This window comes from Dama dama, chromosome 23 (assembly GCF_033118175.1).
Source record: "Dama dama isolate Ldn47 chromosome 23, ASM3311817v1, whole genome shotgun sequence".
Classification (NCBI taxonomy): Eukaryota; Metazoa; Chordata; class Mammalia; order Artiodactyla; family Cervidae; genus Dama; species Dama dama.
In genome coordinates this window covers 34,446,060-34,463,341 of record NC_083703.1, presented here as the reverse complement: position 1 = coordinate 34,463,341, position 17,282 = coordinate 34,446,060, and the positions used below count along the sequence as shown (strand labels likewise).

The 17,282-nt window shown below is 40.8% G+C and overlaps 1 protein-coding gene across 3 annotated transcripts in view; it reads left to right on the top strand.

Moving 5' to 3' along the window:
• Nucleotides 1-7,382, top strand: part of ZEB1 (zinc finger E-box binding homeobox 1) — a 192,637-nt gene extending 185,255 nt beyond the window's left edge. For all 3 annotated transcript variants that reach the window (XM_061126339.1, XM_061126338.1, XM_061126340.1), the window contains exons 7-9: nt 721-2,531; nt 4,556-4,736; nt 4,862-7,382. In XM_061126339.1, coding sequence (XP_060982322.1) covers nt 721-2,531; nt 4,556-4,736; nt 4,862-5,460 — 2,591 coding nt within the window. In that variant the 3' untranslated portion in view covers nt 5,461-7,382. The remainder of the gene's footprint in view (nt 1-720; nt 2,532-4,555; nt 4,737-4,861) is intronic.
• The last annotated feature ends 9,900 nt before the right edge of the window (nt 7,383-17,282 follow it).

Genomic DNA, 17,282 nt, shown 5'->3' with positions numbered 1-17,282 from the left:
CGATCCCTGGGTCGGGAAGTTCCCCTGGAGGAGGGATAGGCTGCCCACTCCAGTATTCCGGCCTGGAGAATCCCATGGACAGAGGAGCCCAGTCGGCTACAGTCCATGGGGTCACAAATTATCAGACACGACTGAGTGACTAAGCACACACATACATCCCAGCCTAATAAGCCAAGGCTTGTAACAACACTTGTATTTAAACTTTTCTTCCCCACTGAAAAAGGTCTTTTCAAGGAAACCTATGAATATAGGAAGGATAGATATTCATATGACTCATACAGTCAAGGATAGAGTTTCACACTTATTAAGTCTTATGGGAGATTTTGCTTCCTTTTGTCTAATATTAATTTCTCCTATAGATGGTTAAGTAAAATAAAATATAGAGAATTACATAGTTTAGTGACACAGGATAAGAAAAAAATTACCTGAAAGAGTGGGATATAATTTTTTGGTATCTGAGAAAGACTTGAACTTTTAAAAGTGAGCAGAACTGTTATATGCACCTGAAGAGAAGTTTCTTTTACTGGTCAGCATGTAGTTCAGACTAACATTTTACTGGTGCTTGACATTTATGTAGGTTTTCAACTTAAAAGTGACAATTCTAAATAAAATTGTATCACAAGCATACGTGGTAACCCCCTTTTTAAATTGATACTGCTTGTTTTAGGGAAAATGTGAATATGTGAAAATTTATGAATGTAATTTTTTGTTGTTGTTTAGGAGAGAAGCCATATGAATGCCCAAACTGCAAGAAACGTTTTTCCCATTCTGGTTCCTACAGCTCACACATAAGCAGTAAGAAATGTATCAGCCTGATGCCTGTGAACGGGCGGCCAAGAACAGGGCTCAAGACCTCGCAGTGTTCCTCACCCTCCCTCTCGGCCTCTCCAGGCAGTCCCACGCGACCACAGATGCGGCAGAAGATAGAGAATAAGCCCCTTCAAGAGCAACTTCCCGTAAACCAGATTAAAACTGAACCTGTGGATTATGAGTTCAAACCCATAGTGGTTGCTTCAGGAATCAACTGTTCAGCCCCTCTACAGAACGGGGTTTTCAGTGGTGGTGGCCCCTTACAGGCAACCAGTTCTCCTCAGGGTGTGGTGCAGGCCGTTGTTCTGCCAACGGTGGGTTTGGTGTCCCCCATCAGCATCAATTTAAGTGATATTCAGAATGTACTTAAAGTGGCGGTAGATGGTAACGTCATCAGGCAAGTTTTAGAGAATAATCAAGCCAATCTTGCATCCAAAGAACAAGAAACAATCAATGCTTCATCCATCCAGCAAGGCGGCCATTCTGTTATTTCAGCCATCAGTCTTCCTCTGGTTGATCAAGATGGAACAACCAAAATCATCATTAACTACAGTCTTGAACAACCTAGCCAACTTCAAGTTGTTCCTCAGAATTTGAAAAAAGAAACCCCAGTCCCTACCAACAATTGCAAAAGTGAAAAGTTACCAGAAGATCTTACTGTTAAGTCTGAGAAGGACAAAAGCTTTGAAGGGGGAGGGAATGACAGCACTTGCCTCCTGTGTGACGACTGTCCCGGGGACATCAATGCACTTCCGGAGCTAAAGCACTATGACCTGAAGCAGCCCACCCAGCCCCCTCCGCCCCCCACCCCAGAAGCTGCCAAGTCCGAGGCCTCTGCTCCATCGGGGTCCGGAGATGGCAGTTTGTCTCCCAGTCAGCCACCTTTAAAGAACCTCTTGTCTCTTCTGAAAGCATATTATGCTTTGAACGCACAGCCAAGTGCAGAAGAGCTCTCAAAAATTGCTGATTCCGTGAACCTACCACTGGATGTAGTGAAAAAGTGGTTTGAAAAGATGCAAGCAGGACAGATCTCAGTGCAGTCTTCTGAACCATCTTCCCCGGAACCAGGCAAAGCCAACACCCCTGCCAAGAGTGACGATCAGCCTCAGGCTGCAGATGCAGATGAAGCCCAGGACAGCACAGGGAACCGCCAGAGCCCTCTGAAGAGAGCTAGCTCTCCCGTCTTACCAGGGGGCTCGGCCGTCAATGGTTCCAGAAGCAGCGCCTCCTCCCCTTCCCCTCTGAACCTCTCTTCCTCCAGAAGCGCACAGGGTTACTCGTACCCGACAGAAGGGGCGCAGGAAGAGCCGCAGGTTGAACCTCTTGATCTCTCACTACCAAAGCAGCAGGGCGAGTTATTGGAAAGGCCAACTATCACTAGTGTTTACCAGAACAGTGTTTATTCTGTCCAGGAAGAACCCTTGAACTTGTCTTGTGCAAAAAAGGAGCCACAAAAGGACAGTTGTGTTACAGACTCAGAACCAGTTGTAAATGTAATCCCACCAAGTGCCAACCCCATAAATATTGCTATTCCTACCGTCACTGCCCAGTTACCCACGATCGTGGCCATCGCTGACCAGAACAGCGTTCCGTGCTTGCGAGCACTGGCTGCCAACAAGCAGACCATCCTGATCCCCCAGGTTGCCTACACATATTCGACCGCAGTCAGCCCGGCGGTCCAGGAAACACCCTTGAAGGTGATCCAGCCCAATGGAAATCAGGTAAAAAAGAAAAAAAACCACTCCCAGCCCCAATCCATTGATCAAATGCTAGTCTGATTTATTTTAGTGAATTTCTCTAATAAAAATCAGGCATGAGAGAGCCAAGCAGCTTGTTAAACTGTCACGTTTTGAAAGGAAATAGCTGACTGTGTGCCTTAGCCGCTGTGGCATCTTGGCTCTTGTTGTTTACTGATCCAGAGTGTAGTTTTCAACTGCAGTTTTAAGTGTTATTTTTGCTGAAAAGAGGGTTGATGGGTCTCGGCTGTAAGACTGACTGACTGAAACTAGAGATGGAAGAGGAAAGTAAAATTCAAATACTCATTAATCAGACTTCTGTTTATAGTTAAGTTCCCAGAATTCATCATAGTTTCTGCCTTGATGATGATTATCAGTAAATGAAAATTTGTTCACAGATGTTTTATACCAGGCAAACCTAGCTCTCACTTTTTGTGTTAACCTCTGTTTATAAAAGGCTTTAATAAAGCAAACAAAAATTAAGTATATAAAGAATTCACCTAATGAGTTTACTGATGATTTTATAAGCTGTAAACTAGTGTTCAATCATCATAATACATGAGGAAATAGAGTTGTGAATCTGTGTTTGTTTTTTCCTCTGTAACACTCTCCAAGTCCATGACAGTTATGATAAAGCTATTTTGCATGACTGTTGTGTGTCTCACTGTCTGGACTTTGTCTGTGTCACTGACCTTGATGTCTCCATTTTTTCCATCAATTTCTGATTAAATTTATCTCCAGTATTCATTTGATTCAATCTTTTTTCCAAATACTTGCGATAAGAAGATGCAACTAAAATAATTATAATATCCTGTTCAAGTATATGTTTTGCTACTTTTGTCTCCTGTTGCTACCAATGGGTCTTCCTGTAATTGTGGTAACCTTGAAAAAGTTTTCACATGGCTAAATTTTTCATGAAATCTAAATTTTAAGTGTGTAAAACACTCTTCACACCTCTGAAGAATAAACTGGGAAATTCCAGTTAATGGATCCAGTAACATTTAGAGTCCCTTTAACACCAGTGGCAGCTCACAAGTGACAGAAAAATGTCTGTCAGCACCTCCCCCACCTTATTGTTTAGTCGCTCAGCTCAGCTGTATCTGACTCTTGGCGACCCCATGGACTGTAGCCTGCCAGGCTCCCCTGTGCACGAAATTTCCCTGACAAGAATACTGGAGTGGTTTGACATTTACTCCTCCAGAGAATCTTCCTGCACCAGGGATCGAACCCACATCTCCTGCATTGGCAGGCAGATTCTTTACCACTGAGCCACCAGGGAAGTCCTCTCCTGCCTTACAAAGCTGTAAGAAATTGTGGGAAACCTCTAAACTTGTGGGAAATGTGTGACTTTAGGATGGAAGTCTTCAGGAAAGACACAGGATCTTAGGGGCCCAATCCCACTGCAGGCTCCCTGCAGAATTCTTCCACCTACAGGAGACCCTGCTGCCAGTTTTCTCCCTAACCCTCACCCAAAACTCTGAAGATTCACCATCAAGCAAGGATTCTTGTTTAAAAACACAGACCTGCCTGCATTGTTTTTCCATCTTGCTTAGAAAAGTGATAGAACCAACCTCCCTCTTTATAAGGAGACAATGAAGTTTAGTTCACAAAATTCTAAGGTCCTGGAAGATAACAATTTAAAGACCTCTTTTAAGAAACAGAATCTTAATTTTCACTTAGTGAAACCCAGAAGGTAAATGATGCAGTTAGAAATTCACGACTGTTTAGCAAACTCCTCAATTAAAACCTTCTGCAAACTTCTGGTAAATTAATGCTACAGAGGGAACTACGTGTGTTCTCTGCAGCGTCCTTGCTTTCCATGCCCACTGACCCTGGGCTGCTTTTGCTGTTTGACTGCACTGCCCCCTCACCTGAACCTGCCCTTTGAGCCTGCTTTGGTCAGGTTGTTGAAAGCAGAAATCAAAGTTCCTTCAGCTCTGCTTTTATTTATGTCTGTCCTTTATCCTGTAATCTTAAATGAACATTTCCTACTTCCTTTATTCCTCTAGGATGAAAGGCAAGACACTAGCTCAGAAGGAGTATCCAACGTAGAGGATCAGAACGACTCCGATTCCACGCCCCCCAAAAAGAAAATGCGGAAGACAGAAAACGGAATGTATGCTTGTGATTTGTGTGATAAGATATTTCAAAAGAGTAGCTCACTGTTGAGACATAAATACGAACACACAGGTATGTATGTTAAGGAAGCTGCCAGTTATGCAGAGTTGAATTGATGGCTATTTCCATAGCCCGAAGTGCCCCAAGGCCTAGCGGCTCCATGCCCTTTTATTTCATAGCTGTGCCCTTATTTTCAGGTAAAAGGCCCCACGAGTGTGGCATCTGCAAAAAGGCGTTTAAACACAAGCATCACCTGATCGAGCACATGCGCCTGCACTCCGGGGAGAAGCCCTACCAGTGCGACAAGTGCGGGAAGCGCTTCTCCCACTCGGGCTCCTACTCCCAACACATGAACCACCGCTACTCCTACTGCAAGAGGGAGGCCGAGGAGCGGGAGCCCCCCGAGCCGGGGGCCGCGGGCCCAGGGGTCCCGTCCGAGCAGCACGCGGGGCAGGGCGACTCGGACGAGAGGGAGAGCTCGACGCGGGAGGAGGATGAGGACAGCGACAAGGAAGAGGAAGAGGAGGAGGAGGAGCGGGAGCTGGAGGAGCTGGAGGAGGAGAAGGGAAGTGGAGCGGCGCGAGGGCCGGAGGAGGTGGAGGAGGAGGTGGAGGACGGGGAGGAGGAGATGGACGATGAGGAGGACGAGGACGAGGAGGCGGAGGATGAAGGGGAGAGAGCAGAAACAGAAGGTGTGGGGCAGGGGGCGGGGGCTGGAAGCCAAGCCCACAGCTTAGAACACAAAGTCAGTGAGGGCAGCGAGCAGGTGTCCGAAGAGAAAACAAATGAAGCCTAATAGTTTTTCTAGAAAGAAAATTCTAATTGGTAATGAAGTTTTGTTCTATATTATACATGCTTTTCATGGAAACACAGTAACCTGTATACTGTGATTTCTGTTCACTACTGTGTAAAGTAAAAATTTAAAAAAACACAAAATCAAAAAAAAAAAAAAAAACCACACAAAAAAAAATCCGGGTGTGCCTGAACCTCAGACCTAGTAATTTTTCATGCATTTTTCAAAGTTAGGAACAAGTTTGTAACATGAAGCAGATTAGAAAACGTAATGACTCAGAAAGCAGAGATTTAACAGGTTAAAGAAAGCTGATTGATTAGATGAGCACCTGACATTGTTTCATTTTATCAGTATTAATTAGCACTCTTACGTTGGTTTATTCTTAAGCTGTACAATTGGGAGAAATTTTATAATTTTTTATTGGTAAACATATGCTAAATCCGCTTCAGTATTTTATTATGTTTTTTAAAATGTGAGAACTTCTGCACTACAGAATTCCCTTCACGGAGAAGTATAATGCAGTTCCAAACCGTGCTAACTACCTTTTCTAAATTCAACCTAGAAGGTAGTCATTTCTAATATTTAGATGTCACAGTAGAGCGTATTCTCATTTAAAGTGTATTGTTAGCCTTAAGAAAGCAGCCGCTAGAAGAGCTGAAGTTTCTTACTCATGTGGTTTAAAATGGAGTTGACGAGATTGCCGTTGAGTTCTGATTGCAGGGACTAACAGTGTTGATACTGGTGAGACAGCAGAGACGTCAGAATCAGTGTTCGTAATTGTGTTTGCGTACGTGGTACACAAATATGAAGGATGTGATATGAAGCTTTGTATCTCCTCTGGCCTTAAGCAAGACCTGTGTGCTGTAAGTGCCATTTATCAGTATTTTCAAGGCTCTGACCAGCCTCCGTTCATGCGTGGCCTACAATAACTAGCATTTGTTGATTTGTTTCTTGTATCAAAATTCCAAAATAAACTTAAAAACCACTGACTCTGTCAGAGAAGCCAAACACTGGGACATTTCACCCTTTAATTCCTCAGTATTCATTTTGCGTTAATTGACTTTCAGAATTTCTCTACCGAAATGAAAGGGAAATTTTCTAATCTGCTTTATCCATGTACTTGCATTTCAAACATGGACCTGCCATTGTTATTTGGCTCATAACTGTTTCCAAATGTTAGTTATTATGGACCCAGTTTATTAACAACATTAGCTGATTTTTACCTATCAGTATTATTTTATTTCTTTTAGTTTATAGATCTGTGCAACATTTTTGTACTGTATGTCTTCAAACTTGGCAGTATTAATACCCTTCTTACTGACATATGTACTTTTAGTTTTAGAAAACTTTTATATTTATGTGTCTTATTTTTATATTTCTTTATTTATTACACAGTGTAGTGTATAATACTGTAGTTTGTATTAATACAATAATATATTTTAGTATGAAAATTTGGAAAGTTGATAAGATTTAAAGTAGAGATGCAATTGGTTCTCTTGCATTGAGATTTGATTTAACAGTGTTATGTTAACATTTATACTTGCCTTGGACTGTAGAACAGAATTTAAATGGGAATGTATTAGTTTTACAACTGCAATCAAGTCATTTTACCTTTACCCAGTTTTTAATATAAAACTCTTAAATTTTGAAATTCACTGTGTGACTAATAGCATGATGCTCTGCGGTTTTATTAAGAGATTAGTCTAACCATAAAACTCTCATTTCCTTAGGAAGCCAAATTAGGATAACCTCATGTAAACAGTGTTGGGAACAACGTTTAACATTTTGTGCCAATTTGTTCCTGTATTCATGTATGTAAGTTACAAATCTGACTCTTCATTTTTAAGTTCCTTGTTACACCATGGTCATTTTCTAGTTTTTTACCAGACTCCCCATCTCACAATAAAATGCATCAACAAGCCTGACTTGCTGTCCTTCTTTTAATCATTGTCAAGATTTTCTCTGGAAAACTCTGTAAAGTGGGTATACAGTCATCCTGCTCTGGGTGTATCTTGGGCTGAGTTTGGGTAAACTCAATTCCCCACTAAGTCAGGGATTTTCCTGCAGCTAGTGTTTTTGGGAATGTCAGAGGTGACAACGAATGGCCAACTCAGAGCTTGCGTCCTCATCCAGAAGCTTTTACCCCCGACTCCGGATCTGTGACCTCTCACCCTCGGGAAGCTGGGTTTCACTGTCTTTCCTCTGCGCTCCCCCAGCCTTTGCCTTCCTCACCTCAGCCCTTACACTGTCATTCACGCCCTTCCCACCAGGACCAGGATCCTCTGGGCCACCAGCCAGGTCACTCTCGTGCCCCAGTGCCCAGCACAAGTCCATGCGGCCGTGTGTGCTGAACGATAATATAATTTGCATGTTAAAAGAGCTCAGCTATGTCTTTACTACTCTTTTGCTTCTGTATATGTTAAATGATTTCAGCAATTTGGTAATGTCTTTATTCAGGTCCTATTAAACACTAAACATAATAGACAAATAGTAAACTCTACCTTTCTGTCTTTCTATTCCGATTTGTGAGTTTATTTCTAGGTGCCTTCCTTGTGCTTAACCTCATGGTACATGACACAGGTGCTCAAAGCCTCTGGGGGGAGTGCCGGCACCCATCCTCACAAATTCCCGTGAGGATCCCTTTCCTTCTGAGGGCCTCACGTTCCCAGCATGACGCCTCACTTCTTCTGTCACAGAAAAAAGCTCCCCAATAAGCATGATAGAAGTTTCAGTTCAGTCGCTCAGTTGTGTCCGACTCTTTGCGACCCCATAAACCGCAGCACGCCAGGCCTCCCTGTCCATCACCAACTCCCGGAGTTCACCCAAACCCATGTCCCTCGAGGCGGTGATGCCATCCAACCATCTCATCCTGTCATCCCCTTCTCCTCCTGCCCTCAATCTTTCCCAGCATCAGGGTCTTTTCAAATGAGTCAGCTCTCTGCATCAGGTGGCCAAAGTATTGGAGTTTCAGCTTCAACATCAGTCCTTCCAATGAACACTCAGGACTGATCTCCTTTAGGATGGACTGGTTGGATCTCCTTGCAGTCCAAGGGACTCTCAAGGGTTTTCTCCAATAACACAGTTCAAAAGCATCAATTCTTCGGCGCTCAGCTTTCTTTATAGTCCAATTCTCACATCCATACATGACCTCTGGAAAAACCATAGCTTTGACTAGACGGACCTTTGTTGGCAAAGTAATGTCTCTGCTTTTTAATATGCTGTCTAGGTTGGTCATAACTGTCCTTCCAAGGAGTGTCTTTTAATTTCATGGCTGCAATCACCATCTGCAGTGAGTTTGGAGCCCAAAAAAATAAAGTCAGCCACTGTTTCCCCATCTATTTGCCATGAAGTGATAGGACTGGATGCCATGATCTTAGTTTTCTGAATGTTGAGCTTTAAGCCAACTTTTTCACTCTCCTCTTTCACTTTCATCAAGAGGCTTTTTAGTTCCTCTTCACTTTCTGCCATAAGGGTGGTGTCATCTGCATATCTGAGGTTATTGATATTTCTCCCAGCAATCTCGATTCCAGCTTGTGCTTCCTCCAGCCCAGCGTTTCTCATGATGTACTCTGCATACAAGTTAAATAACAGGGTGACAATATACAGCCTTGACGTACTCCTTTTCCTATTTGGAACCAGTCTGTTGTTCCATGTTGAGTTCTAACTGTTGCTTCCTGACCTGCATACAGGTTTCTCAAGAGGCAGGTCAGCTGGTCTGGTATTCCCATCTCTTTCAGAATTTTCCACAGTTTATTGTGATCCACACAGTCAAAGGCTTTGGCATAGTCAATAAAGCAGAAATAGATGTTTTTCTGGAACTCTGTTGCTTTTTTGATGATCCAGAGGATGTTGGCAATTTGATCTCTGGTTCCTCTGCCTTTTCTAAAACCAGCTTGAACATCTGGAAGTTCACAGTTCACATATTGCTGAAGCCTGGCTTGGAGAATTTTGAGCATTACTTTACTAGCGTGTGAGATGAGTGCAACTGTGCTCATTTGAGGATGCTAGTTTGAGCATTCTTTGGGATTGCCTTTCTTAGGGATTGGAATGAAAACACCTTTTCCAGTCCTGTGGCCACTGCTGAGTTTTCCAAATTTGCTGGCATATTGAGTGCAGCACTTTCACAGCATCATCTTTCAGGATTTGAAATAGCTCAACTGGTATTCCATCACCTCCACTAGCTTTGTTCATAATGATGCTTCCTAAGGCCCACTTCACTTCACATTCCAGGATGTCTGGCTCTAGGTGAGTGATCACACCATTGTGATTATCTGGTCGTGAAGATCTTTTTTGTACAGTTCTGTGTATTCTTGCCACCTCTTCTTAATTATCTTCTGCTTCTGTTAGGTCCCTACCATTTCTGTCCTTTATTAAGCCCATCTCTGCATGAAATGTTCCCTTGATATCTCTAATTTTCTTGAAGAGATCTCTACTTTCCCATTTTCTCTTTCCCATTCTATTGTTTTCCTCTATTTCTTTGCACTGATCACTAAGGAAGGCTTTCTTATCTCTCCTTGCTATTCTTTGGAACTCTGCATTCAAATGGGTATATCTTTCCTTTTCGCTTCCCTTCTTTTCACAGCTATTTGTAAGGCCTCCTCAGACAACCATTTTGCTTTTTAGGAAACAAGAATAAGCAACCCTTCTTAGGACATGTTCATACTATAATCACTCTAACAGGAAGCTTAAAGAAGTCCGTGCTCGATTTATACAAGTAAATGGCTAATGAAGGAAGTCTAGATTCATCAGAGAAATTCTGAAGATGAAAACGCGTCAGCACTTCCCATCACTCCCCCAAATCCAGTAACAGCGTGTCACTGACCTGTGCCACATGCACGGATTCCTTGCTGCTGTTGTCAAAGCTGATTTCGCAGAAGCCTTACCAGACAGAAACACCATGTGCCCATGAACACGCACATACTAAGGAGTAGAATAAAATAGGACACCAAGAGCCATGCTCTTAACTAGCCTGTATCACATCTCATGTGAGAATAGCCTACACACTCTACATCTAAACTTAAGTCTGGCTGTAAGTAATATGAGAAGAAAATGTCAGCAAGACTAATACACATTTCATAACATGGAGAAAAAGAGAGGGAAGGGCAAAGACGTTTTTTTCCAAATCTGTGTGTAAACTTAAAATTAGCCATGAAAACATGAAAATGTAAACTTAGACTTCTTAAGATCAATGGAAGGATATATTAGCACAACTACAATATGGACTTCAAACCTTAAAAAAAATAGAACAGAAATTTCTCTGTTCTGGTGAACAAATACAGTCCACTCAACAATTCACATTTCCCCCAACAAGGCATGGGACATTCATGAAGAGAAACCATATTATGAGCCATGAAACAACCTTCAAATTCAAAAGAATTAAAAACAAAGTGGTTTTCTTTGACTACAAAATAAACTAGAAATCAGTAACAGAAATACATCTGAAAAATCCCCTCCCCCTGCCCCACAAAACTATTTGAAACTATGTAACATGTTTCTAAGTAAAAATTGATAATAAAAAGAACTAAATAAAAATGAAAATCCAACATCAGAAGTTGCACTAACCAGTAATAGCAGTGCATATAAGAAAATTCATAATATTAAATGCTTATATTAGAAAAGAAGGTATAAGCTTCCCCCTTTGGAAATTAGAAGAATAAAATTAAATCCAAACCAAGCAGAAAGGCAATAATAGAAGAAATCAATGGCATAGAAAACAGAAAAGCAATGAGTAAACCAATGAAATTAGAACCTGATTCTTTGGAAAAATTGATAAACCTCCAGCCAGATAGATCAAGAAGACAAATCATCAAGAATAAGAGAAGATATTCTTCTTGCAAATTCTACAGGGTAAAAGGATGAAAAGGAAGTATTGTGAACTTTAAGTCAATGCACTTGATAGCGTTGATGAAAATGACACGACTAAAACTCATTATAACAAGAAACAGATAACTTGATTAGTCCAACCACAAAGAAATTAAATTGCTAGTTATAAACCTTCCCACAGGACTTCCCTGGTAGTCCAATAGTTAAGAATCCACCTGCCAATGCAGGGGACGTGGGTTCAATCCCTGGTCCAGGAAGATCCCACATGCACTAAGTGTATGTGCCACAAGCTCTAGAGCCTGTGCTCTACAATAAGAGAAGCCACTGCAATGAGAAGCTAACGCATCACAACTGGAGTAGTTCCCACTTGCCACAACTAGAGAAAGCCCATGCACAGCAACAAAGACCCTATGCAGCCATAAATAAATAAAACTTCTAAAAAATCTTCCCACAAAGAAGACTCCAGGACCAGACGGCTTCACCTGTGAAGTCTACCAAAATTTTACAGAATTTACAAATTCCACACAAGCTCATCCAGAAAATAAAACACATTTCCCACCTTAGTCTGTGGAGCCAGCATTAACCTGATAGGAAAACCAGACAATGACATAACAATAAGTAAAAACTTCAAACTAATATTTCTCTGAATGTAGATGCAAAAATCCTTGACAAAGTATCTGGAAATCATTTTGAGTAGTGAATCAAAAGGAAAATACTTTATGACCAAGTGGAATTTATTCCAGGACTGCAAGGTTGTTTTGCATTCAGAAACCAATTTACATCATTTTACATACTTCTATCATATCTACAGAGCAAAAAGAAAAGCCACATGATCATCTTAACAGGTGTAGAGGAAGCACCTGACAAAATTCTACACCAAGTCATAAAAATCCTCAGCAATCTAGGAATAGAAGGAAATTTCCTCAATCTAACAGAGGGCACCTGCAACAAACCCAATAGTTATTACAATAATTTTGAAAAATGGAATGGTTTCTTTCTAAAATTATGAACAAAGCAAGAATGCTACTCTCTTTTATTTAAGCATTGTACTAGAGGTCCCATCAGGTGCAGCATGACAGGAAAAAAATGAAAGGCACACAGATTGGGAAAAGATAAGTAACTTTATTTGCAGATATAAAAATATGATAGATTTTTGCATGATGACCTTATAACAGTGGTAAAATGGAAATTTAGTTTTTTCATGTATGAAACATTTAGGGATAATTTATCAAATATGGGCAAAACATGGGCACCAAAAATACTAAATACAGCTGAAAGAAAGATGCAATGCAAATGAGAAGGTAGTCCATGTGTATTGATCAGAAGATTGATTCAATGTCATTGCTGTGTCAATCTTCCTCAAATTCATCTATTGATTCAACATGATTCCAGTGAAAACTGAAGCCATATAATTGTGGAAATTGACAGCCTTATTCAACATTTATGTCAAAATGCAAAGGACTTCAGGTAAGCAAAACAAATTTGGAAAAGAATTAAGTTGGAGGACTTAGATTACCTGATTTCTAGCCTTCCTATAAAGTTGCAGTAGTCAATACAGGGTATGGTATGAATATTAAACCAACAAAAAGACAAAAAATCCATAGTGATTGCTTCTGATATAAAAAGTGAAAATGAAACTCATGGTGCTGGAGAAGATTTACAGGTGTGTCAGTTGTAACCACTGAATGTAATAACCTGCAAAGTGTTTAGTGGAATAAAAGAATTCATTTTTGGCTGGCCAAAATAAAAATCACTAGCCACAAGTGTTAGTTTCTGCAGAAATCCCCCAGTTAATATTGAATTGATACCCAGAAATCCCATTCCTTGGTGTTTACCAAAGATGAATGAAAGCATCAGTTCAGTTCAGTTGCTCAGTCATATCCGACTCTTTGCGAACCCATGAATCGCAGCACGCCAGGCCTCCCTGTCCATCACCAACTCCCGGAGTTCACTCAAAACTCATGCCCATTGAGTCGGTGATGCCATCCAGCCATCTCATCCTCTGTCGTCCCCTTCTCCTCCTGCTCCCAATCCCTCCTAGCATCAGGGTCTTTTCAAATGAGTCAACTCTTCGCATGAGGTGGCCAAAGTATTGGAGTTTCAGCTTCAACATCAGTCCCTCCAATGAACACCCAGGACTGATCTTTAGGATGGACTGGTTGGATCTCCTTGCAGTCCAAGGGACTCTCAAGAGTCTTCTCCAACACCACAGTTCAAAAGCATCAATCTTTCTGCACTCAGCTTTCTTCACAGTCCAACTCTCACATCCATACATGACCACTGGTAAAACCATAGCCTTGACCAGACGGACCTTTGTTGGTAAACTAATGTCTCTGCTTTTTAATATGCTGTCTAGGTTGGTCATAACTTTCCTTTCAAGGAGTAAGCATCTTTTAATTACATGGCTGCAGTCACCATCTGCAGTGATTTTGGAGCCCAAAAAAATAAAGTCTGACACTGTTTCCACTGTCTCCCCGTATATTTCCCATGAGGTGATGGGACTGGATGCCATGATCTTAGTTTTCTGAATGTTGAGCTTTAAGCCAACTTTTTCACTCTCCTCTTTCACTTTCATCAAGAGGCTTTTTAGTTCCTCTTCACTTTCTGCCATAAGGGTGGTGTCATCTGCATATCTGAGGTTATTGATATTTCTCCCAGCAATCTTGATTCCAGCTTGTGCTTCCTCCAGCCCAGCGTTTCTCATGATGTACTCTGCATACAAGTTAAATAACAGGGTGACAATATACAGCCTTGACGTACTCCTTTTCCTATTTGGAACCAGTCTGTTGTTCCATGTTGAGTTCTAACTGTTGCTTCCTGACCTGCATACAGGTTTCTCAAGAGGCAGGTCAGGTGGTCTGGTATTGCCATCTCTTTCAGAATTTTCCACAGTTTATTGTGATCCACACAGTCAAAGGCTTTGGCGTAGTCAATAAAGCAGATGTTTTTCTGGAACTCTGTTGCTTTTTTGATGATCCAGCAGATGTTGGCAATTTGATCTCTGGTTCCTCTGCCTTTTCTAAAACCAGTTTGAACATCTGGAAGTTCACGGTTCACATATTGCTGAAGCCTGGCTTGGAGAATTTTGAGCATTACTTTACTAGCATGTGAGATGAGTGCAATTGTGCAAGTAGTTTGAGCATTCTTTGGGATTGTCTTTCTTAGGGATTGGAATGATAAGGCCACTCAAAAATCATATTCAAATGTTCACAGCAGTTTTAGCCATAATAGCCAAACTGAAGATAACCCAGATATCTAGCAACCAGGGACTAAATACACTGCAGTTTTCCACACAATGGAATACCACTCAACAGTAAGCAACACATACAACATGGATGAATCTGAAGAGCAGATATGCTAACTATAACATGAAGAGTGGTGACCACACAGGAATACACCTTTGCAAAAACTGTTAAAAATTAGCCTTTTCAGTGCCTCCATTTTATTAATTAAAAGAAGATCAAAATAAAACAAGTAGTAAGCACCATCTTTGTGTTCTAAAGTATATTGAGTTGTGTTGCAGAGACTCAATATTTCTGTTACTGGATTAGGCTTCTTTTAGAGTACTAGAAAGTGGAAAGGGAACTCTCTCAAATGCAGACATGTTCAAGGCAAATTACAAGTTAAAAACTTCTTAAACTTTAAAAGATAAGATAATCTCTTATCTTCAGAAAATGCTATGTTCTACTATTACTCTGGGGCTTGAATATTTTCTTATCATAAAATAAGTACAATATAAACTTTACCATTTTAACCATATGTAAGTATAAGAGGAAAACAACTGAAACGAACTATACAATTCAATAGCATGAAGTATATTCACTATGTTATACTATCACCACTATCCATTTTTCATCATCTCCAAACAGAAGCTTTGTACCCATAACTCCTCACCCATCCCTCTCCCCAGCCTCTGTTAACCTTATTATGCACTATTGTATTTTCTCTATGAATTGGTCTACTCTACATACCTCATATGAGTGAAATCATGCAGTATTTGTCCTTTTGTGTCTGGCTTATTTCACTTAGCATAACCATTTATCCTTAAGGTTCATCCATGCTGTGGTGTGTATCAGAACTGCATTCCTTTTTAAGGCTAAATAATATTCCATTGACTGTATATGGCACATCTTGTTTATCCACTCATCTATCAACAGACATCTAGCTATTTCCACCTTTTCTGGCTATTGTGAATAAGGCCTCTATGATCACTGACTTGCAAATACTTGAGTTCCTGCTCTCAATTATTTTGGATGTATACCTAGAAGTGGCACTGCTGGATCAAATGGTAATTCTAAGTTAAACTTTTTGAGGAGCTGCTAAACTCTTCCTCAGCAGTACACTGTTTTATATTCCATCTGCAATGCACAAGCATTTCAATTTCTCCATGTCCTTGTCAACATTTATTATTGTGTATTTGATAATAGCCATTCTAATTGGTGTACACAGTACAAGAAGCGATGAACAAAACCATCCCCAAGAAAAAGAAATGCAACAAGGCAAAATGGTTGTCTGAGGAGGCCTTACAAATAACTGAGAAAAGAAGAGAAGTGAAAGAAAGGCAAAGGAGAAAGGGAAAGATATACCCATCTGAATGCAGAGTTCCAAAGAATAGGAAGGAGAGAGAAGAAAGTCTTCTTACGTGAACAATGCAAAGAAAAAGAGGAAAACAATAGAATGAGAAATACTAGAGATCTCTTCAAGAAATTAGATACACCAAGGGAATATTTCATGCAAAGATGGGTATAATAAAGGACATAAATGGTAAGGAACTAACAGAAGAGATTAATAAGGGATGACAAGAATACACAGGAGAGCTGTACAAAAAACATCTTAATGACCTGGGTAACCATGAGGGTGTGGTCACTCACCTAGAGCCAGACATCCTGGAGTGTGAAGGCAAGTGGGCCTTAGGAAGAATGAACTATGAACAAAGCTGGTGGAGGTGACAGAATTCCAGCTGAACTATTTCAAATCCTAAAAGATGATGCTGTTGAAATGCTACACTCAATATACCAGCAAATTTGGAAAACAGCAGTGGCCACAGGACTGGAAAAGGTCAGTTTTCATTCCAATTTCAAAGAAGGGAAATGCTGAAGGATGTTCAAACTACCACACAATTAAGCTCTTCACATGCCAGCAAAGTAATGCTCAAAGTCCTTCAAGCTAGGCTTCAACAGTATGTGAACTGAGAACTTCCAGATGTACAAGCTGGGTTTAGAAAAGACAGAGGAACCAAAGATCAAATGGCCAACATCTGTTGCATCATAGAAAAGGCAAGGGAATTCTAGAAAAACATCTACTTCTCATTCACTGACTACACTAAAGCCTTTGACTATGTGGATCAAAACAAATTGTGGAGAATTCTTATATGGGAATACCAGACCACCTTACCTGCCTCCTGCAAAACCTGTATGCAGGTCAAGAAGCAACAGACATGGAACAAACAGACTGTTTCAAAATCGGGAAAGGAGTGTGTCAAGGCTGTATATTGTCACCCTGCTTATTTAACTTACATGCAGAGTACATCATGCAAAATGCCAGGCTGGATGAAGCACAAGCTGGAATCAAAATTCCTGGCAGAAATATCAATAACCTCAGATATGCAGATGATACCACCCTAATGGCAGATAGGGAAGCAAGACTAAAGAGCCTCTTGATGACGGTGAAAGAGGAGAGTGAAAAAGCTGGCTTAAAACTCAACATTTAAAAAATGAAGTTCATGGCATCTGGTCCCATCACTTCATGGCAAATAGATGGGGAACAGTGACAGACTTTATTTTCTTGGGCTCCAAAATCACTGTGGATGGTGACTGCACCCATGAAATTAAAAGATGCTTGCTCCTTGGAAAACAAGCTATAACAAACCTAGGCAGCATATTTAAAAGCAGAGACATTACCTTGCTGACAAAGGTCTGTATAATCAAAGCTATGGTTTTTCCAGTACTCATGTACAATGTGAGAGTTGGACCATAAAGAAGGCTGAGTGCCAAAGAATTAAT